Below are 23471 nucleotides of genomic sequence, written 5' to 3'. Positions count from 1 at the left end.
ATGTTTGGTGGGTTGTTGGGTATGAGAACATGCTGAATAATTGTTACAGCCCTATGTAGGATTTGGGTGAGTGTTATTTGTGCTCTCCATGATGACAAATTGATGTTGATGGGTGGCTGTACAGGCTCAAAACACTTTTGTTTTTTTCCTCCTGTCTTTACATTACTTTGTCTTTTCTGTCTTAATGGTCCCTTTTTTGTTCTTCTGACATATGAAGCAGGTGTGTATTTACAAGTTTACATTAATTTCCCTACAACTAGAGGAACACTCAAGAGTCTTAAAAGTTCACAGGTCATGGGGACCCATGCAGCTCCTAAATGGGGACGAGATGGGAAGAATTGTGGCTGTATGAACCCAGCTGATTTTATTCTTGTAGAACTGTGTGTAGTACTGTTTAGAATGACATGTTTACTTCAGGTGAAATCACTCCGCTGTAAAGGACAGTGGGAAATGTCTGTTGACGGTAATCCTTGTTGTCTTCTCTCCGTGCTTCCTCAGAAACCTGCTTGTTAAGGTACAACACTGCATTCAGTGAGAAGCTCTGATGTGAAGCATGAGGCTTGGTGGGGAGTTTCAAGGTAGTTGAGACACTGCAGAGTATGCAGTTCTTCAAAGTAACATAGGACTTCTGTCAGCTTTTCCTCAGATGTACTTCAGAGGGTTGTTAAAATGAGCAGGCCTTGGCTTTAGCTTTTGAAAAGTGAATGCAAATGTTTTTTCTGTTTTCAGAAATCTTTGTCCTGGAAAGTTTGTCAACTATGAAAATGTCTAAATTCCTGTCTGCTGTCGTTCCTATGACAGAATGATTAACTGTTCTATCGGAGAAGTTTATCATAGGTGTAATTAATCTGATTTTTTTCCTCGGTAATAGTATAATCTATGTAGGGTAGCCGTTTCCCAGCAAAACAAAACCTGTACTTTTGAGCGTGTGAAACATTGTACTACTCGGCCCGTTACATGACAAACGCTATTTGTTCAGTGTTGTTTTCAGGCTGGGACAGGCTCCTAAGTCATTGGAAAGAATTTGGCATCAAGAAGGTACTTCCCTAGATCCACCTACAGGTCACTCTACCAAACTGTGTGTGGACAGATGTTGTTTGGTGCTTGTTATGTGGTAGTTCTGAAAATCTGTTGACGTTATGTAATCAAATGTTCTCCAGCTTTTGAGATTGGGGGTTTTCAGGGTTCTGGAAGGAGATGAACTGTCTCACAGCTGGAGCATTCCCCACAATTATAGAATCATAGAATGGTTTGGGTTGGAAGGGAACCTTAAAGATCATCTAGTTCCAACCTCCCTGCCATGGGCAGGGCTATATTGATCAACAGGAACCTTCCAGAGCCAGGGACACATCATAAATACACCTCAGGTCTTGAAACTGTGGACACAGGGAAGGGCATGATTTTGTTGTGTGTTAGAGCAAGGAAGACTGGAAAACATGAAGTGCTGACACATTATTCTTTTTCACTTCACCTTTCTTGTCAAATAGAAACACAAAACGACTCACTTCTAGGTACTATGATTACTGATAAATTATTAATAATTAAGATAGATGAAAAATAACCCCATTTTTGTTTTTAAGTGTTCTGTCCCACTTAGCTGCAGAGGGTGTCTCCTGAATTTAAATAGCTGCAGTAATTCGATTTACTGATTTTTACCATTAGGGAAAATATAATTCCAGAAAATACAAAGAAAAATGTGTACTTCTTTCTATTCAGAGTAGAAAATTATTAAAAATAGGCGACTGTTTAGCAAATTAAATTCAAATATTACATGTGACACAAGTTACGTTGTTACAATGTGAGGATTGTGTTTTGTTAGAGAAAATTGATAAGTAGATCATTGGAATTTGCAAATAGTAATTCTGACTGCCACGTTCCAGCTGAGCTATTTTATTTCTCTGTGTCTTGACTAAAGTGGCTGTTATAGTCTCTAATTTCAAGAGCAGTCTGCGGTTTAAAGGGATGCTGTTAACCTAAAAAAATATATAAAAATCACACTTTCTTTTAATATATCTGTTCCAACAAAGATCCAAAGGCAATAGGACAGAAAGGAACTAAAGAGATCTATGTATTTTAGTTTTATTAAGTTACATGTTGTTTAACTACATTTGGAAATAAACTCTGTATAAGAGATAATGTGTTAGATACTGAAATAGTATGTTTCTAAGCAGCCTTCCTGTATTTTGCAGTGTTGAGAAATACAGTTTCTGTGATTTTTGGTGCCTTTAGAAGTATACTATGGTACTTCCTTACCGATAAATAAGTGAAGACTGCTTCTATAGTTTGTATTTGATGTCTGCATCTCTCCATTTTGATTTTTTGCCTTTTCGAGGATTGTTGGGGTTGGAGGGGGGAGTTGGTTGTTTTTTTGTTGGGTTTCTTTTTTTTTTCCCTACTGTGTTTTACTTTGTTTCCTTTGTTGTTTGTGATGGACTTATTCCTAAGAAAGAGGATCAGTGAATGCCCAATGAACAAAACATTGTCAAATGCCCAAAGTAGAAAATAAACCAGAATTTAAGATAATTTAAGACTTCGCTGCTGTGGCGTTGATTAGAAAACATAAAGGTAAAAAATGCCTGTGCTCTTTTATATTGCCTTTAAAATTAATCTAATACAAAGCACAAGGGAAAATGCTTCCTAAGTGCATGTTTCAGGGCATAATTATTTTTGTAAGAAATTTTTGTTATCACTATTTTGGTCTAATTGGGATCTGGATACGCCTATGTACTTCCTGCAGTCAACAAAAGAAGAACAGCTGCATTTACAGATACGCTTATTGATTGTTCCTAATCCAGTTGAGGTAAGAAATAAGAGTATATTATTTTCGATTAGGCTAGCATTTGACTAGATGCTTTTTAATTCAGTAGAGAGCTGCTGCTGTGCATGTGCTCCATTTTATGAAGCAATTGCAAGTAAAATGGTTTGAAGGAGAAAGGAGTATAAAGCTCGATAATATTAAGAAAGGTTCTTGGTGCTGACTAGAAAGTACCTGCATCAAACTAAGAGATGTCTCATCTCTTTGAGTTACAAGCAGCCATTTCTGCTCTTCTGGGTTGAAAAATGCGGTTTTAATCTCATTGTCTTTCCATCTAAATCTGCTCTCTGAGGCTCTCTAGATAAATTTTAACTTGTCGGAAGGTCCTTAGTAGTCTGTTCTGGGGACACAGAGGTGCTTCTCTGAGGAGAACTACTTGTTAGTGCCTAAAAGAAGTCTAGCTATCTTCTTCTCTGCTTTAAGATTTTGTCATCGACCAGCTGTAAGATTTTGGCATCGACCTTGTCTCTTAAAAGCGATCTGTCAAGAGGGAAATTAGAACAAAACCATGCATTTTCACTCTTCATGCGTGAGGCAGCAAGAGAGAAGTGAGTGAGTGAGTGAGTTTGTGGTGAGAGATGGGAAGACAGGATTGTTATTTTTTGGAAGTTTTTTTCCTTCAATCCCCTAATCTTCCCTTTTGAAGAAAAGAGTCATGCTTTTCTGTGGAGGAGCGGTTATTTGAAAACCAATAAAATCGTGTTCTGTGAGTCAGAAGGGTAAAAGCTTAGGTGTTTGACAGAGAAGAAGATTTTTAGCCAGACTGTTTAAGGTTAAGGGAGATAATGTTGCAGTGATTTAATATTTTGTTTTGTGCTAAAAGTAAAAAGGTGATTTAATATTGCATTTTAAAAGTGTTTTATTGCTCTAAAATGTAAAAGGTCAGCAAAAACACCCAGTATGGAGAACATTTTTCTTCTTCTGTTCCATTTACATTATAAAGTAGAAATGGATGAAGCACACGTGTGATCTGAAAGAAATGATAGTGGCAGATTGCTGTCAGAGGTTAGGAGCCTGAGACTCCCAGCAAAATGTGGGGTGAATTGTAGATTTTGCAGTTACTGATTGCTGGGTTTGAAAGTCTGATATTCCTTATTTGTGCCTGTTCTGCTGTGTCCTGGTAAACCCTTCTGTTTAAAGGGCAGAAGGGATCTCTGCTTGTTAATACTCATTTAAGTACTTAAGAAGTCATCACTGCTACTTCTCTGGGGTTTTTTCCTCTATAGCTTTAGTCTTGGAATATATTTCACTCTTCGTTTTTTTTCCTCTACAGCTTGTCAGTCTGTAGTAATGGAATATATTTCACTCTCATGCTACAAAAATCCTATTTTTTTTGTAATTTACTAAAAAGTAATTTGTTGGTAATGACTCTTGAGATGTTTTTCATGGTGATGCTGATCAAATGACACTGACTCAGATGCTCCCACCCTCCACTCCTTTCCCTTTGTTCTCTTAAAAACTGACTTCTGTATTCTCAATTTTTTTCTTTTTCTACCCCCCTACACTGGGCCAGAGCCCTTTGTGCTCTGTGATCCTCTTTCTTGCAGGGGTGGGTGGAGAGGGGGAGTGGTAGAAAGGGTGACCTCCGGTTTGAAGGCCCTGTTCAGTTCCCAGCAGAGAGCTCTGGAGGTTGGAATGCCGAGTATGTTCCTTCTCCCTGCTTCCTGACCCTCCACTGCATGCCACTTCTGCAGGCTGGAGTGTGTCTGGACAGCAAATCTTCGTGGTTTTGTTTCTTGGAATATGCTTTATCCAAATGGAAGGAACAGTTCCGTTGTTTGCAGTATCCTTAAGACATTGCGTGGTGCAGCAGCCTGCAGGAAACCACTTTAGAGATGCCAGGGTCAGATACTGATCTGCAGTAAGCTAAAGTGTTCATTGTCAAGAGATGTAGTAATCTGTTTTGCTTTTCTGTATTTCTCTGTTGATTTGATCAGAAAGTCTTCTTGAATTAAGTGGATTAATTATGTGAAGACTCAGGATTATTATCCTCAATCTCACAAAATTTATGCAGTGGAATATATAGTGGAATACAGGGAAGAGATTGTCTGATCTTTAGGACTGTAGCAGAATGGCAGGCAAATTGTAAGCAACAATGCTCGAGCAGGGGTCTATGCATCCTGCTTTAGCTCTTCTAAAATGTAAAGGCAACTCCCAAAAGGAAGGTGACTCATTGAATATATCAGTGTTGCTAGTATTCGCTCCAGTTGTCTCTCTGCATTCCCTTTCACAGTGGCATTGGGTGCCATGGCTGGCCTGAGACTTCGGGGGCTGGCATCCTCCAAACTTTATCAACGCCGGCAGGATCGGCTAAGTGTCACAGGGTCACTCCTGAGCAACAGGACAGATACAGCAGCTGGCATACATGGGTACGTCTCTGAGATGAAGGGAATGGTATTGCATTTTCCAGGATTTGATGGATGTTCGGTTTTGCTGGTGGGGCTTTTTTATTTAAAGCGGGAATTGTCTGCACACAGCCAGAGGGGATGAAGTCTGTTTATTTTCATTTCCAAGTAGATTATGAAGGAGAGGACTTTCCTGATGGGAAAGCTTTCAGTTTTTAACAATAACAGGAAGACAACAATGGAGAACCTTTCCCATTTCGAAGCACCGTACTAGACTGTTCAGAACCAACATTAATGCTAGTGTCATTAATGGTGAAGTATTTAGGCACTGTAGGAATAAAGAAATGACGAAATGCAGTATTTTTTCAAAATGTTCATAAAATTCTACTGTTCCTTGATTTTTAGGGCTCAGTAATCCATTTCTTCACCTCTACTGTTAATGGCAAGATAGTTGTTTTTAGTTTTTGTAAGTAAATCCAGTCCAGCAGAAACTGAAGCTACGAGTGTAGCTGCCTCTTGAGATTATTTAGAACATGTCCAGACAATTCTATTGCTTGATTTGGTAATTACTTTTCCTGTGCTTCAGATTAAAATTTTACTTTACTTCTCAATTTTTATCGAAGTTGATTGTGGGCAGGAGAGAAATTAACAGGAATTAAATAAAACTTAGTTTCTTGCATTTTGGGAGAACTGTGAGCTGCAGCAACAATATGGGATCCGAAGTCTTTGTCACTGGGTAGAACAGCGAGTGTGCAGGAGAGGAGATTGTGGTTTTTTTTTTTTCTTTAGCAATCAGAAGTTTTGACTTTCCATCTTTTCTTAGCAGGAGATAGCCTGATGCTTACCTGTAATTGAGCAATTGGTTTGGCTTCTCATTTTGAACTGTGGATCCCTCACTAGAACCCTACTTTTCTCTCTGTTTTCCTTTTAGCCTATAGCTGTTAGTTAGTTCGTAAATTTTCAGTTTTTCCTACACAAAGTTGTGGGTGTGAATGTCTGAGAATTTAGTGAGTAAGATGGTAGTGAAAGAAATGGTGATGCCATTGAGTGGAGAGGATGCTGTTCAGGAGGAGTGAGAAGTGTGTAAGGGACCTGTGACAGAAAAGAAAATAAGCATTGAAAAAGCAGCAATGGAATGCAAACAGCAGGGTGCGACCTGAAGATAGGAAGGATGAGGAGATAAGTACCCAGACATAGTCATCTCACATTGTCAAAATGTAGTTTGCTTTCAGCTATTTAACTGTGTTTCACTGTAACCTGTAAGAGCCTTCCAGAAAGAAGGTGAAGGCACAATATTTTCCCCCATGATTTCCAATTATTATTTCTAATAACTTTTTTCTGAGTTTGTAAAGATGTCAGAGATTTTTCAAGCCTTTATTTTGTTTTTTGTAAATTGGAGTTTAAAACTCTCTCCTAAGTAGATGTACTTAATCCGCTATGCAGAAAGAGTGCCCTTTTCTGATCAGCAAGTTTATAGTACTCAGCACTACACTAGTATGGTTTTGCAGGAGAATAAGGTTAATTCTTGTTTGCCTTCTGTGTCAGCTAGATCTCAGGAGCTGGAGCTTGGCGTTAGGAAAATGCTTATCTGTGCAAGATGTCCCTTTTTAAACCTATGCTATTCAGTGTGCTGCATGAGGCTGCTGGAGGAGGTGATGCGGACAGCACTGGCATAGCAGTGCCATAGTAATGGTTCTCCAAATGGACTGCATTGGGCTTGAGCACATTAGTCAGTCTAGGAAGAGTGGAGTGGGGCAGGGAGCTCGCTCTGAAGCTGAGCGCAACTAGGACTACAGGGATATGGTGCTGGGTAGGAGAATGCTCAGGGGCTGATACTGCGCTGTGTTGAAGGAGGGAGGCTGTGTATGTATTGCTGTGACATGTGTGCAGAGCAAGGCTTGCAAGTAAATTAAAACTAAAAATACTAGCAGAATTTTTAATAAGGCCAGGTGGGTTTGGAAGAAATAATTTTTGCAGCTGGCAGAGTGACTTGGGGGGAAATGTCTAGATAGGTAGATTGAATACATTTTTCACATCGTAGTTCTTGAAGCAAAGTAAGGAGAAAGCCACATATTTTGATTTTACTCAGCAGATGACGGTGCTGAAGATTATAACCTGTTTGGGAATTTTGTCTCCTGAATTATTTGGTTTTTATCCACAGTTTTTGAACTATGGATAATTTTTGCTTCTCCCTCCTGATATATAGGCCCTTATAGTTGGTGTGCTTTCTTCAGGCAAATGAGACTAATCCAATAGTGTTGCTGCTAGTTGATGATAATAGATGAACATATTGGGGAATGATCTGTTTTATCAATGCTGGTAAACAAACGTCACATTTTAGCTCCTTTGAGATAATAGAAATGAAGACGGGAAAGATTAAATGTGTATAAGAAGTTATTTATCAAATAGACATTGTGGGTGAAATGGTACCTGCTTGATAACAAAAGGGTGTTTTTCCTGCGTAAGAGGTATAATCTGTTTAAAACTTGTATTTTTCTTTATGTTGTTGATGTTTCCCTGGGCTGAGTGAACACTGCTAAATGCGTGTCTTTTTAAGTATTGGTCATGATTTACTGGAAATAAGTATTGCATTGCTTTGAGAGGGACTACTGAGTATCCATGGCACGGGATGTCTTTCTGTGTGAATGCCAACAGACTTTGATTGCTGCTGCTGGTCTCAAAGGTCTGCCTGGTTGTGGCTTCCCCTGCAGGCCAACCATACGGACATTGTATTCTGTTCAAAGCTGAAATGTGTGAAGGACTGGAATTATTTTTTTTTTAAAGCCCTGGCTGCTACTGATAGCAAATTGCTGTTGCTGGTAGGCCAAGGAGAGATGAGGATCCATAAAGATTTTTTTACCATATTGTGACCATAAGTTGCATTTCTATGTTTTTCTTAATTTTGGTTATCCCTGTGTAGTAAATAAGAACAAAAAGTGTTTATTTCATTGAGAGATTGGAGGATGCATGGTCGAGGAAGATACGCTGAGAGAAACACTATTTGTTTCGTATGTAGCCAGCTGAAAAAATATTTAAATAGGGAATGAACTGAAAATTCAATGCAAGCAGAAGGACAAATGCTGAAAATCTTAAGCTATGCATGTAGTTTTATCCAATACACAACAAATCATACATTGAACAAATGGGAATTTTTTTTCCTCCAACATTTTATGACAAGTTTAATAATAACCTTAAAGAAGTTAAATCTTTTTGGCAAAGTTGTCCAGATAAAAGTCAATTGCAGTGAAGAGATTTTGGAAGAATAAGAGTAGTTGAGGGCTGTTTTTCAGCAGAAGTTCATGAACTGATACCCTTCCTCTTTCTTTTTTCTTTGTTAGTCATTATCTGTGAAATGAATCATAAAGTCTGGTATTGTCCTGGCAAATTTTTTTTTTTGGTCTTTGTCAAAAAGCTTTTGAGACCAGTTAAAGAAAACTGATTTTTTTTTTTTTTTTTTTTTCCTGACTGGGCTTGCGCCTGCAGTGCCCTTCTTGGACCTGAGAGTCTGAGATCATTCATCTGTTCTCCTGGTTGTGTGTAGTTGTCTGGTTCCTTTTGTCTTGCATCCATCTTTAAGATACTGAATTCTGCTAAAGCGAAGGCTGGACCCTCTGTTCTGCTCTCTTAGCAGTACGAGGATTAGATTTGCTGGTTTTTCCTGAATCTGTCAGCAGTGCTACGTCCCCGCGGACAAATGTTTATAAAAGGAGATAACAGTATAGAAGCTGTAATAATTTAGCCAGCTTTCTTGGTATTTCAGTCCAACTCTTTTTTTTTTTGTTTTGTTTTTTTCTTTCTCTGTAGTTAATACAGGCCCATTTTCCTGAGTACCTATGAAAATATGATGTAAAAATACGACATTTTCTAGCCCAAATAAATATGAAACCACTGTTTTTGGAAGATCCATATTGACTTTAGTGATATAAAAAGGTGAAAGCTTTCAAATCTTTCTGTCACACCTGAACCTGTGGCACAGAATGGGTCTCCCAATTAACTTTCACTTCTTATAAAGAAGGGGTATTATTTTTTTTTTTCCAGTTTGAGAACGATGCCGATACTTTGTAGTAAATACAAGAAGTCCAAGCACAAGAAACCCACACCTAGTTATAATGGTAAATAACTAATTTCTGTAAATTAGAGACTTTGACAAAGATAATTTGTTAAAGATACAATGCATAATGGTGAAAGACTGGAAAAAGAATTGTTTGAGCACTGGTAGTTTTGGGATTTGCACAGGAGAGGATAATTTCAGGATGTGGGAGCTGCTCGTGTTTTAATAGCTTTTCCTGTCTTTGTGTCACCAACTTATTCTTAAAACAGAGGAAGATTCTGTATTTTACTGAATTGCAAAAAATCAGTGAGCAAACAGAATACAAGAATCACTCTGTATTGGGGACTGTCCTTTGTGGGAAAGATTCACATCTGAATATTTTGAGATTGACACAGCACATCAAACTTTCGTGGTCACTCTTGGCACCACCATCAAAAGGATGGGTTTGGTATTGCTCTTCCTCTCCCCATGCTGCTGGCAGAAGTGTTTTTGCAGCAGTGTAGTAAACCGAATCATAAAACTGCTCTGAATTAGACCTGTCTTCCCTCCCCTTTCCAGCCTTTGTTAATTTTAACCTTGAGCTAGTTGAATAAATGCATGCTTTTACACAAGAAAGAGCACACACAAGGGTGTGTAGTTGAGGGAGATTAAGAAACTATGACATACATGAAACTAAAACTTTTGAATAAAGGCAAAGTCATACTTTCAGGGCAATGCCGAAGCTGCAAATTTTAGCTTGAATGTAAAAGAATAAAACGTCTTAAGGAAAAACAGATGCAAGGTCATGAATGAAAAGAGAGCAGAGAGGTGAAACTTGAGCTGTGATTATCAAAGAGCCATAGCTGCTGGTTTGTGTTACAGGAGATGCGTTGTTCAGGAGCTGATGTGTGATTTAATTGTCTCCTATATGCTTCTCCCCAACAAATTTCAACCGGGTTATAACTGAGGCAGAGAACTGTGTTATTTTGTGGACAGGTTCTTTTATTTTAATTTTTCCTGGACTAATAGTTTCTCTCATGTATGAGCAACAAAGTCACGATCATTAGCTCATTTGCACCGTGGCATTTCTTGGGCAGCTCAAACTGTATCACAATCATCTGTCTTATGTCTTTAAGGAAATCTTGTCAGCCTCAACCAAGTTCCTCTAGCTCAAACGTTTTGAAAATTCTTTAATGTTTTCCATTTCCAAATCTTCGAAGTTCTTGTTCTGTGTTGTTTTGCAAAATCATTAGTGATTTCTCGCCGCTTATCGTATTCAGCTAGGAGTTGGAACTTTTGCATCATCATGCATCAGCAGAACCGGTAAATAAACTCTTGGGACTCTTGATATTCTCTTGCTTTTGCAAATGAATGGGGTAAATTAATTTTTTTTAGAATTAAAGATTAAATCCAAAGCTGTACTTCATGCTAAGGAAAGACAGCGAGAATACAGAACAGTAGCGTCTTTGACTTTCACCAGGAATTTCAATTTCCCAGTAGATTTTATATTGTTTAGAAGTTAAGGTTTACTGTAGGATTACTCTGCCTTGACAGTCCTCAAATGCTGGTTTCAGAATGGAGGCTTCTGAAAGCCTTATTCCTATGAGTGAGTCCCTGCGTCTTTGTTATCTTTCTCGCCAGCACAGCCATGGGACTTGTGTCAGAATCTCTCCCAGGATAAGCATAGTCATTAGTGTTTGGTGTGAACTGTCACACTGGTGAACTTGCTCTGTGTTTCATGCAGGACCGTGTCTGTGCAGATGGCAGGCTGTAATTGTTGCAGACTGCCATTGTCCAGGTGGCAGCTCTCCTCATGCAGAGTTCAGCCAGTGTGTAGTTGGTAGTGACAGTGAGGGGTACTGTTCTTTCCCTGAAGTGCTGTTAAAGTCCATTTGGAGAAAGAAAAAAAATAAATCAGAATTAAAAAAATGTTGACAAAGCAAAAACCCCAACCAATACAACCTTAGATCATGCTTTGTTGTTAGTGTGTAGGGTGTAATGTTTGCTGTTGTGTAGGAAACTATGAGACTCACTGGAACGCTGTTTTGCCTGGTTTTCTTCTGTAACCCAGAGGACCTTTTTCACTGCTGTTGACATGGGGCTTTCTTAGTCATGGCTGTTGGCTAGCTCAGGTCTGGGAATTCAGGCATCACATTTTCCAAGATGGGAAAAAATACTTGATGGGGAGATTATATTTTCAAGTCCCGGTGCACATTTGTGATGTAACAGAAAGAGTGGCGACTGAAAAGTAAGCCGATTAGGTCTCTCAGCTTTGCCGCAAACACTGATGTTTTTGTGTTGACCTATTCCTTTGGTACTCTGTCAGGATAAAAATATTTCTTTAACCTATGGTCTCTAATTTATGAAATCACAGGATTTCCTGCTTGTCTATAATTCTGGTCCATGTCTGTTTTTTAAAGCTCCTTCGTACTGCAATAAGGAAACAAGTTGTAACAAATTTATGCTAAATCAGTACTCCATTCGTGAAATTATTACCAGCTCCTTTGGTCTTTGCCACCCTTGGAATTGCAGCGGCAGAAAGAAAGTGTATTTTTACTGAGCGGTCACTCCAGGTCACAGTGTAGAATATTTGTATAGGCTGCAGATGCGATACATATGGCTGAGCTGCACCAGCCGAAGCACAGGGCTGGTTTTGTTGCCTCAGGAGTTGCTGCTGCCTGTGCTGCTGCCTGCTTGTTCTAGTGGCACTCAGAGCACAAAGCCCTGGCATACGAATGGTGGCATGTCTCTGACCAGAGGAAAGAGAATTTTCTGCTACTGGAACATGCTTATTGAATTACTGTTCTCTGTGAAGAGGTGTGGAAAGTACCATGTCAGGTTGTAGAGTAACATTAACTATGGAAATTCAGTTCAAAGCAGCTTTGAATATAAAAAGAAAGAAAAAAAAAACCCTTTTAAACCAAGCCATCCTTTAATTTTATGCATGTGTTATGTGCTTCAGGAAAACTACTACACAAATATTTCAGAGATTTTTAACATGCTGGAAATTTTTTATGCTCCCACCTATAAAACTGCTATCTTTTTTTCCAATCATAGAATTCAGAAGGTGCTCAGAAGGCATGAAATAGTTTTTCTATATGTAAAAGTATAGCAATATTGAATTATTATATTATTGGATAGTCTGGTGGTTAAAAGAAAGATCGCATTGCAACAAGAAACTTAGAGTCTTTCCTGGTAATTTTTCCCTCCCTGTGTGGACATAAGATACATGATTTTAAAATTGCATTCTGTTAGTATATAGGGAACTTAGATTACCATGATGTCAAGCGTGAAAATTTTGTGAAAGAGGTTAGGGTCGTTCCACATTTTAGGGGATGTAGAGGGAATGTCCTTTACACGATTTACGAGTGTGGCTTTGGGGGTTTTTTAGTCTCACTTTCTGAGGAAATGAAGCTGATATATTTGCCAAGCCAGCCAGAGAGACTTCTCTCTTCCCATACCTTTTTAACACTTCGACAGTTTCAACTAAATTGTCAGGAAAACAAAGGCATTGTATGCAATTATTTTCCGATGAGTCTTGTGCACATAAGCTGCTGGGTAGAGGGGGAAATGCCTTCTTAATTGCTACAGTGAAGGGGAGTCTGCAGTGGGATATAGGTGCGCATCCTGAGACCAGAAATCCCAAGCAGTCAGGATCATTGTGTTTGCTGCTCTCTGAACTACTGGTTTATTTACAATTGTGCATATTTGCTATGAGCTATTAGCAGGATGACATAATAGGGTGAAAGATTGGTAAAGAAGCCAAAAGTGAGCAATAGGTAAGTCTGCTACATGAGCTCATTCTGCCACGTGTGAGTTGCAAGAACATTATTTCTAACTGATATCAGTGCTGAACCGACTCATTGGTCTTTTTTTTTTTTTTCATGTAAAAGGGAGTTTAAAGCAGTGGAAATATTGTGTTCATAGATGTTGGGGAAACTTGGATGGTACGATTATACTCATGTGATTGGCTGTGACATTGCTCATGTTCTTACTCTTGTCTTTATTCCAGTAATATGTCTGATGCTCTCGCAAATGCAGTATGTGAACGCTGCCAGACGCGATTTGACCCTGCAGAGAGGATTGTGAACAGCAATGGGGAGCTCTATCATGAAAACTGCTTTGTCTGTGCTCAGTGTTTTCGTCAGTTCCCAGATGGACTTTTTTATGAGGTGAGGTCTCATACTGTGTGTAAGAGAAGAGAAATAGCTCCATTGAAATGCAAGGAATTAGGTGAAAATTCTGGCAGAAGTATGAATTTCCATCTCTTTTGCATATTTAATTTCTTATCCCTAAATCTTTGTTGCTGTTTTTTTTGATGGGCTTCCGACTTAATTTCCATTTTTTTTCCTCCTCACATGCTCCTTCCTATACATCAGTAACAACAAAAACTGTGTGCTTGCTCTTTGGGTAAGAGGCATTTCAAAAAGAAAATAGAAAACATGTCTTAATGTTTCATTAGATGGAAGTGAATTTTTGTCTTTATTTTTAGACATTTTCTACCAAACTTTTCCAATTGGGCAACTGAAATTGGTGAACCCATTTAAAATGGAGGTTTAAACATTTTTACAGAACATGTGCAAGCACATATTTTGAATAACACATTATTTTAAACATGCTGCATTCTTGATTTGCTCTGAGTTTTAACCTTATGTAGGAGGAGTAGTTCTGAATTACATGAGTAAAAAAAAACTAAAGCAAAAATGAAATTAAAGCCAACTATAGGAAAAGAGCTTTGGACACTTCAAGACGTTTACTGTCTTGTAGCAGTATTGCTATTAATTTAACCTTTTGCTATGCAAATTCACCATGAGGCTGAAGCCCTACCTTTCTTTAAGAAAAATCCTTAGCGGTTTAAAAACATGTGAGGGGCGGCTGGAACTGGGAAACTTGACTGACCTTGACTAATAGGTTATTTCAATGGAAAATCATGCTGAACTATCACAATGTAAAAGTAGTTCAGTTATTTATGAGGGCTTCTCTCTCCTTTTGTTTGCAGTTTGAAGGTCGGAAGTACTGTGAGCATGACTTCCAGATGCTGTTTGCTCCTTGCTGCGGGGAATGTGGTAAGACATGGGGCACAGCAACACTGTGGGGTAACAGCTCCAGGGCTGTGCAAACCTCCCACCATTGCAGTGACAGCCAGCCCTGGGCTGGGATTGTTGAGATCATATTAAGGAGACGGAGCTCTGGAGGGAGACAAAGCATGATACCGGCAGTGATTTGGGGTATCCTGGTTTTGGGAGTAATTGTGGTTTTTTCAATTTAGACTGTAATAATTCTTATGGAATTAAAGTGGAAGGATTATGAAAGGTAGTAGACTTTTAATAAGACTGTTTTCTGCATGCATCTTAAGGTTTTGCATTCCTTTTGCAGGTGAGTTCATTATTGGGCGTGTTATCAAGGCAATGAACAACAACTGGCACCCAGAATGTTTCCGCTGTGAGCTCTGTGATGTGGCACTTGCTGACCTGGGTTTTGTGAAGAATGCTGGCAGGTAAGACAGAGCAGGAGCTCTGAAAGTTTTATCAGTTTGTTATTGATACAGTAGTGAGATGGTAAGAGTGGTCAGTTATTTGTGCAGGTAAAGGTTGAAAAGGTACAGAAGAAGCTTTAATGAATAGCCTGTTAGGAGATGGGAAATGGAATGAAGAACAGTGTTCATCCAATGAAACTTGTAGAAAACAGAAACTCAAATATGAGTAGCTAGTGGATGCGTTCTGGAAAAGAAAAGGATTTGGGGCAAAAGGCTGAATAGCAAGTGAGAAAACGGGATTGTGTTATCAAGTAAGCTGCTGAGCAGGAAATCAAGATATAGCAAAGGGCCAAGAGAACAACAAAAGGATTACAGCAAAGCTTATTCAGCATGTGATTCCTCTGGTCTTTGGAAATCATTTTATATACAGAAATATAAAAATGAGTCCTAAAGGTTGATTAATGCATTTAATTAGGAAGTAAGAAATAAAAACATAAAAGGGAACTTGTACAAAAGCATACCATGATAAGAAAATAGAACAATCCAGCAGTTAGCAGTGTTGTACAATTCATAGTTAATTTCAGGCTTTCATATTGTTTTGAGCAAAGCCTAGTAGTTTCCTAGAGTTTATATTGTAACTAACTAAATGTTGAAGAAGGGAAGGAAAGGTTATATACTTGTACCCTGTCCAGCAGGGAGTCCTCTCAACTCCCTCTTCCATTCTGCATGCAACTTCTGTGCCTTAGTTTTTGGAGCTGGGCATAGTTGATTTTCTTCTGACACCTAAGGTTGTTAGAAAGGGCTGTTGCAATAGTACCTGGGGTGTTTTGGGATAGCAGCCAGGACTGAAGCAGTTCAAGCAAGATAAAGTATGTTTGATTTCATAATTTGTGGGCCAAATCTAAAATGGTAAGGAGCTCGTTCCTGAAAGCACAGAAAAGAGATATGTGTGTATCTGTACATAAAAAATATAATTCACCTGTCACGTGATTTCCTATAATATTTATCTCCGTAGCATAGAAGCGGTCTTCTAGTAAATAGTATTGGAAACTCTTTTTCCCACCTCTCATTGTACCCGGTCTTCCCTAGTCTGCCTGTCATTTCCAGACATATTCCACTGGATGCAATTTGTATCGGTGAGGATAGTTAAGGTAATCCCTGCTTTATCTGTAGTGAAGGAACAGTCTTTCTAGATGAGTCACAAAAAACGATTGTAAAACACCTCAAAGATAGGAATCTCTTCTGGACAAAGTGGACTTCACTTCTTCATATGTTTACTTTTCTTCATTTTTGCCATTTGGGTTCATATTTTTATGATTCAGTATGTGGTAAAGATGAATGCTGTACTCCTAAACAGGCCTTTTCCCTTCTTTAGTTTGAGGGTTATTGGGATATCTGATGTTTTGCAGGGAACTACATAAAAGAGGCAGTGTAGTAAATGTTGGCCAGCCTCTTGTCTGCAGCTTTGAGACAATGGCAGATAGAAAAGATAGTGTGAAGCCTAGTGCTCATCTCCACCTCTGAATACTGGGAGTAAGTAAAAAAGTTGTAAGTCCTGTCTTAATTCCAGTCCAGGTTGGGTGCATTGCAGTATTTTGGTCTTTTTTTCTTGTTACCATTTAGTACCAATTTTCTGTCTACGATGTGTAAACACTTTGAATTCAGAGTCTTCAACGTGACGTGTAATGTCTCTTCATGTGTGCTGTCTCTTCATCAGGCGGGTCTGTCGCAGGAGTGGACCTCTACTGCTGGCACAATATAAAATTTTAAAGTAGGCTATATGCATTGTGCAGAGGAGGAGTCGTTGCTGAGTGCTTTGGGAATTAAGTTTTGTTGTTGGTTTTTTTTTTTTTTTTAAAGAAAAAAAGTCTGTTTAATAGCCTCTTTGCTCCCTTCCTTATTCCTAAGTGTTCAGCCCTCAGTTTCACATCTTGGAAATCAGTGGAACTGTACTTCTGTTTGCAGTTCCAGTCGGACAAGAACATGTGATCTCTGTTTTCAGAGGGGTTCTTGCTGATTGCAGTCCCATAAAACCAACAGAACTTCCCTCCTCTGGGTGAGTTGGACTCTGGGTGGACTGTCTCGCTGCATATTTGCGCTCCCAGCTGGTTTTGGTGGAATAGAGTGTTCTGAAGTCAGAGCAGTGACAAGAGTCATGTTCACAGTTCAGATTTAGCGCTTAGTGAACTTTCGTTTGTCTTACCCTCATATGTTTGAGGCAACATTACAGTTGTCTTAACACAAAACAGATTGCACAAAGCCTCATGGAATTTCTCAGCTATGAAGAAATACATGACTGGGTCAAAGGCACCATTTAGACTTGTGAGGCAGGAAGTGATGCGGTTACTGAGGGCTAGAAGACGCTGCGTTTCACAGGAAGTTTTGGTCCCGTTGTAATGGAGAATATAAATGTAGCGATTGACATGGTAAGGTACAAAGCAAATCAAAAAGATCATCAGGACCATGATGATCATTTTGATAGCTTTTTCCTTCAGGTGTTTCTCAACTCTGTTTCCACCCTTCAGGCTCTGGATGATTAATAAGTAGCAAGTCATTATAGTAACAAATGGGAAGGTGAATGCCACTGCTAAGGACACAAGGGCATGACGTGATGCCTTTTCTCTGTAGAGCTGCAGGCAGACGGTTGTGTTTTTCATCTTGACAGTCTGCACACTGAGCAGCAGAGGTGCCATTGCAACCCCAACTATAACCCATAGAAAGGCACATGCCAAATGGGCATAAAGGGACCTGCGGAGCTTGATGGACTTCACAGGGTGCACAATGGCTAGGAAACGGTCAACGCTGATGCACGTGAGGAAGTAGATACTGGCATACATGTTGAGGTAAAAAAGGAAGCCAGTGAGTCTGCATGGGATCTCACCAAATGGCCAGTGATTACCAGAAAAATGGTACACCAGCCGGGTGGGAAGTACCAGCACGAAGGACAGGTCAGCCACAGCAAGATGCATCAGGAAAACATTGGCAGGTGTGCCGGACTTTTGGTCCCGGACGAAGAGCCAAAGAGCCAGGGCATTGCCAACAAAAGCCAGGATGAAGTCCAGGAAGTAGAAAGTGGCAAAAAGGATGTTCTCGAGGTGTGTCTCTTTGCCACATTGCTCTGACGTTTCCAAAGAGAACTTTGATTGATTTGAGCAATTCAAGAGTAGGCTTGATGGATCTGCTGGGCCATTCATTTTTCACCACAGTTTTGCGTAAAAAACATGCAAAAACCTGAAAGAATTGAGACAGTATATTACAAAAGAGCCTGGTTTTGTGGAAAAAAAAAAAACAACCACCACACAAAAAACCACACATGGAAATCAGTGATATTTCCTGTTTGCTAATACTGATATTTGATACGACATGTCAGTCTGAGTTCAATCCCTTATATTAAAATTCTGAATACCACCTCCTTGCCTGGGCGTTCCAGACCATTAAATCATGTTGAAGGAACCACTATGAAGAGCCAGCTAGCTGATTATGGGCTTGTCTCCAACCTGTGCCGAGATCAGTTGAATAACAGAGCAGTGAAATACCTGTGTCTCTGGTTAATGGAAGAGTGAAAGCGGGTTCTGTACATCTATCTAGAAAGTATTTGCTATGTTTATTTTGGAAGCCTGACTGAGGACTGAAGAGCTCCCAATGAGCCAGCTTTTATGAGCACAGGTATCTGTTGTAAGGTGACCTGCCTTAGAATATCTGTCATGTTCCTAGAAGAGGTGGATGACAGGTCAGGTATTGCAGTTATTAAAAAAACCACAGAGTTCCTGAAAATCTTTGAGAATTATTTTAGTCTGAAGTCCTGTATTTAAGGCAAGTTTCAATATAGGAGGCAACTCTTCAGATGGGTAGCAGCGTCTCGTTTGAACAGCAAAAAGCACTGAATTGACTCAGAAAAGATTATTAGTAATGCCTATGCTGTCGGTTACTTGTCAAAGTGTCATCCTTCCCTGCAGCTTTCTTGTTCTCCCAGTATAACTCACTCTCTTCCTCAATAATATTAAATTCATCTTTAAATACATCCATTTTCCTCTTCTGAGATTAAAATTTTAAGATGGTTGCTGACATTGTTAGACAAAATTTTTAATCTTGAGCAGAAGCTATGCTATATGCTGAAATCGTACCTCCCTAGGCAGTTTATCCAAGGCGTTACGCAATGCATCCAGCTTCCCAACAGAACTGATTATTCAGATGTCTAAAAATATTGGTGGCTAATCAAGAAGCTGAAATGGGATTAAAAACACACCAATATATTGGAAAATGTAAGCAAAATTACAAGGTAATTACCATCTTTTGTTTGGCTGCTGTCACTTTCAGGTGGACAGAAAGCTACAATAGCTAGAGATTAATATGCTGGACCAATTCTGTTTATTTCACAGTTGAAGACACAAAAGTCAGCAGAAGGGAGACAATGAAATTCAGAAACTGAAATTTCTTTGTACGGCCACAGAGGGGCCTTCTTACTCCATGCATTGCCTAGGTACCCTGCATGTTTATGGCACAAAAAAGACTAGGTTTGAGTGTATGTCCACTCACTGCTTACTGCCAGCTGCATGCTTCTCTGTAGTCCTGGAGATGGCAATAATTTGTTACCTTGGAATTAGTACAAGTGCATGTGCAAGGAAGACTATACTGCCTTTTTTTCCAAGGGACATTTTATCTATAAAAATATACGTGAAATCTTGCTTTCATGTACAAAAGGAAGAATCGCTGATGCAGTTTTCCATGTGAATTGCCTGAGTTTGCAGAGGAGCCTGCAGTTTTTGTTTCTAGTGTTTATTTGTCCCTTGCAGAGTAAAACCTGCGAGTATTTTTGAACACAAGATTAGTTTAAGTTCAGTTTAAATATGTATTTTCTCTGTTGCGTACCCAAGGAGAAATATGATGAGACCATGCCTTTTTACTGGCTGTTAATGTACAATGGTACCTATCACCTGATGTTCTGGCTCTGCAGTCTTTTTTGTGTCAGACACGCTGTTTAAATATGCTTTTCCATCTGTGAAGAGGGTAATCAGGTGATCTTCATAAACACATATGTCAGTGGTCGGGTGGTCTGTTGGCTAAGCGTTATTCTCTACATGACTGCGACACCACTGAGAAAGCAGTAAATGCTGGCTTGGACCAGCTGAAAAGGCAGAAGCAAGGGTTGTCCAATGGAACAGACAGGGATGTCTCTTGTTTTAATGATTTAAAACAGTTCAGGAAGTGAGGCAGTAAGTAGACTTTTTCACTGTTTACAAGCTAAATACTAGGGGTTTAGCAGCATGATACATTGAACTGATTCTGTTTGAGCTGATTTCCTAAGGAGGATCTTTGGGATTCAGATTCAGCTGAGTGTCAGTGCCAGACTTGGAATAGCCAAGACTTAAAAGTTGAGAGTTTTGTTGCAGCGTGCAGCGTTGCAGCGTTGAGTGTGCCATTGATTTCTACCTGGACCTGCTTTCACTGCAGAATACTGTGGGGTGGAGTAGAAAGGAGAATGTCAGAGCTATCTAGAAGCCCAGTATGTCAGTGTCAGAAAGGGAAAGGTTTAGAACTAATGATAAAATTGAAATAGATTCAGTCTTTTCAGATGAGTGCCTTCATAGGAGAGCTGCTGTTACCCAATTTACTTTTTAAAGCAAAACGAAGGGAGGGATTTTTCATTGCCTGGTAAGAAATCGTAGAAAAGGGAAGTGAGTCTCTTTGCTTAGGTTTTAAATTAGAAGGGAATTTGCATCAAGTTTTTTATTTTTTTTACAATTCTATGTGTTGACGTGAAAATTTTGGTGTAGCAATTGAGTAGGTTAGCAAAAAAGCTGACATGTCACTAGAATGAATCGTTGAGCTTATTTTTAGAACTGATACGTTTTCAACAAAATGCTTCAACTTTACAAAAGTAATAGTTCTTTGACAGTGTGTTCTGTAGACAGTGTGGAAAGCCCTTTGCTGTTATTTTCAGTTCCACTTCTATTTTGCCTGGTTTTATCGTATCAATTTTAAACAAATGTATTTCATTTTTATTTTTTTCTGTTTGGTTTGTTTTGCTTACAAAAAAGCACTCAAAGTCCTAGAAAGCTTGTTGTACTAGTCTATATGAATGCTAAGAGCAAACTAGAAACCTTCCAAGTGACCTAGAATGTGTAGTTTGTGCTAAGCAATAAGGTGCAAGAGGCTTTGACTCCACATACAGAAAACTCCTTTAGGACTCTGGCTCATTGTCCAATAGTTTCTACGTGGATTGCACTCCTGATGTTGTGTGAATATTTAGTGATTTACATATTGCTAAACAGAGCACTATTCTGGATTGAGCTATTATCCCAGGCCTCCCAGGGCTGAGTTGTAATGGGGATGTCACTGCTCATTTAAAATGTATGCATACTGACCGTATTTTCTGCCCTGTTTCTCTTCTGCTCAGAAACAAGCAAGATACCAATCCACAAGGCTGTCAGTATAGGCACAACCTGATTACTCTTTCAGCAGATGCTCTGTTTATCATTAATGAAACAATTAATAAGCATATGAAATACTTAGCTCATTGTAAGTTAGTTACCTGGCTAGTTTGGTGCTTTTGTTATAATGCTTACTGCAGATATATTTGAAATATATGTTAGGGTTTGTAGTGGATGCCAGAAATTCCTGGTCTTGCTCTCAGCTAGAGCAGTTTCTGCTTTGGGGCTTGTGGGTTTTTATGATTATGGTCGTAGTGTCTTGTCAAATGGGAGCGTCTCCTGTCTTTCACTGAAAGTACTCTTCATTAGAAATACTCCCCTTCTGACTGAAATTATTCTCCTGAAAATCACTCCCTGCTGAGCCTCCCACCCTTCAGCTGAAATACTTGTTTCTTATGAGCATCAAAGCAGTGACAGTGTGTACTGGACATACCGCACAATTGACAGATTTCCTGGCACAAACGGAGGTACATTAAGTACAGCAGCTTGAAAACTTTTATGTTTTGGAGGAGTGATGTAAAGAAGAGTGAGGAAATTATTCTTGCAAGTTCAAGAAATGCTGCCTGTTCTTAGTTTCAAACATTTCCATTATATTCATCTGCCTCTGTGTGCGTGCCTTTGCACCTCACTGACACCAGCTAAAACTAATGCCATTAGAAAAGCTCCTTTGTTATTCTGCTAACAGAAGTTTGTCTCTTACCTCTTTACAGTGCGGTCCTGTGGCTGGAGTATAGGGTCCTTTTTGGGGAAATCTCAAGGAACTCCTTCTGATGACAGCAAAACCAAATAAAGGCAGCAACGGTGAAAACAGGAAGATGATTCAAAAAGAACGCACGGTTGCAGAGTTGCTGAGGGTGGCGAGGGGAACCCCTCTATATAGTGTCCTTCCAGCTCTGATAGCGCATTATCAGCTCAGTCACACAACAGAGCAGGGGGAGGACACCCCAGCTCTGAAGAGCAGGCTTCGTCCCAGCTGAGCTCTTGGCACTGACGTTGCTGCTGTTGTTATAGATATGAATATACTGTATGACTATTCCAGTGTTCGTGGTGCTTACTAAAGGCTGCTACTGAACTCTCATCCATGAACACAGACTTCTTGGAGTCCCCTGATTATTTTAGGAGGGTGGAGAGAAGCATTGTTTGGTGGAAGTCTGGTATTAATAGACACAACAGGACATTTCAGAATGGGATAATTCCATAATGGTGGGAGTGGGGAGGGGGAGAGGGGCGGCTGCTATGGTAACAGCTTAGCCTGTCCAACACTTCCCTTTGCTTGCATAGAGGAGGGTCCATGGGATGGCAGAGAGGGTTTGTGAGTGGGGAGGGGCTGATAATGGTTTATCAGTGGAAATGGCTGAAGGCATCTTATTCAGCTGAATGAGAGGGGTCTCTTTCAGGACACTTGCTTCAGGGTCCCTATGTCCTGCCCCGTATAATTACTCTGCATTTGACAGTGCCGAATAAAATTGATGCCTTTATACTGAGATGAGCACAGCTGCATGTTTCCTTATAATGGGGTGCTGTCTGCTTTTTCTGGACTCCGTCTGGGCAGGCAGTAGTTCCAGCCCTGGAGAGAGACACTTGCTGACAGGAAGACTCAGATTTGGAGAGAATAATAATGATACTTAGCACTTAGACAGGCGCCTGCCAGCTGAGGGTCATAAATGTTTGAGGTCTCACAACAACATCTGTGTTGTATTCTTATTCCCATTTTACAGATCTAAGGGTTAGTGATTCATCACAGCAGAATTTTGGAAGGGGCCCTGCAAAGAACCCACTGCTTCAGCCATAAATCTGCCCTTTCTGTTTGAACTTTTCCTTTTGTCTGGTGTCTTTTGAGAATGACCTGTAAATCTCAGCAAGTGTTTCACATAGTGATATAGTGAAAGGAATTAAGCAGGCTTGTCTGTTTTGTGACAGAGAAACCCACACAAGTAATTCCTCTGTCATTTTCGTTTTATCACAAATTCTTCCCAGCCTGCAGCGTTGCAGCTAGAGGGTTAGGTAATAGGCAAGTGAACAGAACAGCTTCTCCTCAGAGCTCTTAAATATTGGGATAAAACTGGCGGATTCCATCAGCCTTTAGAGAAGTTTTTTATGTGTTTACCCAGGCTTGTCTACCAGAAATTTTGCTTACCTACCTTTTCAGGACTGTACTTGCAATATGTTCTAGAATATGTGATAGGAACACAGTTGCATTTATCACATAAAGTTGCATGGTTCTTTAATTTCTTTAACTTAGGACTAAAAGGAATTTGTAGGCAGAAGAGCTAGTGTTCAATGGTCTCTTGTTTGTCCTAGCTATTGAAGGCTAAGGAATCCAGCCATGGTAAAGGCATTCGAGCAATGTGCTTTGATTTAATATTTTTTATTC

At 39.6% G+C, this 23471-nt stretch overlaps 2 protein-coding genes across 4 annotated transcripts in view; one reads left to right on the top strand and one right to left on the bottom strand.

The window, feature by feature from the left end:
• Nucleotides 1–23471, top strand: part of LIMS2 (LIM zinc finger domain containing 2) — a 34674-nt gene that overhangs the window by 2549 nt on the left and 8654 nt on the right. For 2 of the 3 annotated variants that reach the window (XM_054207448.1, XM_054207446.1), the window contains exons 2-4: nucleotides 13203–13362; nucleotides 14190–14256; nucleotides 14567–14687. In XM_054207448.1, coding sequence (XP_054063423.1) covers nucleotides 13207–13362; nucleotides 14190–14256; nucleotides 14567–14687 — 344 coding nt within the window. In that variant the 5' untranslated portion in view covers nucleotides 13203–13206. Of the gene's footprint in view, nucleotides 1–5163; nucleotides 5185–13202; nucleotides 13363–14189; nucleotides 14257–14566; nucleotides 14688–23471 lie in introns of those variants that run through there. The other variant, XM_054207445.1, reaches the window with a different exon arrangement.
• GPR17 (G protein-coupled receptor 17) lies at nucleotides 15178–22044 on the bottom strand. Its single transcript, XM_054207449.1, has 2 exons — nucleotides 21798–22044; nucleotides 15178–17897 (listed from the first exon to the last, which is right to left on the bottom strand). The coding sequence occupies exon 2, from the start codon at nucleotides 17858–17860 to the stop codon at nucleotides 16826–16828; it is 1035 nt and encodes a 344-aa protein (XP_054063424.1). The 5' UTR covers nucleotides 17861–17897; nucleotides 21798–22044; the 3' UTR covers nucleotides 15178–16825.

Source organism: Rissa tridactyla, chromosome 6, assembly GCF_028500815.1.
Source record: "Rissa tridactyla isolate bRisTri1 chromosome 6, bRisTri1.patW.cur.20221130, whole genome shotgun sequence".
In the NCBI taxonomy this organism is placed as follows: domain Eukaryota; kingdom Metazoa; phylum Chordata; class Aves; order Charadriiformes; family Laridae; genus Rissa; species Rissa tridactyla.
The sequence above is the reverse complement of the archived record's forward strand: the minus strand, read 5'-3'. Positions and strand labels throughout refer to the sequence as shown.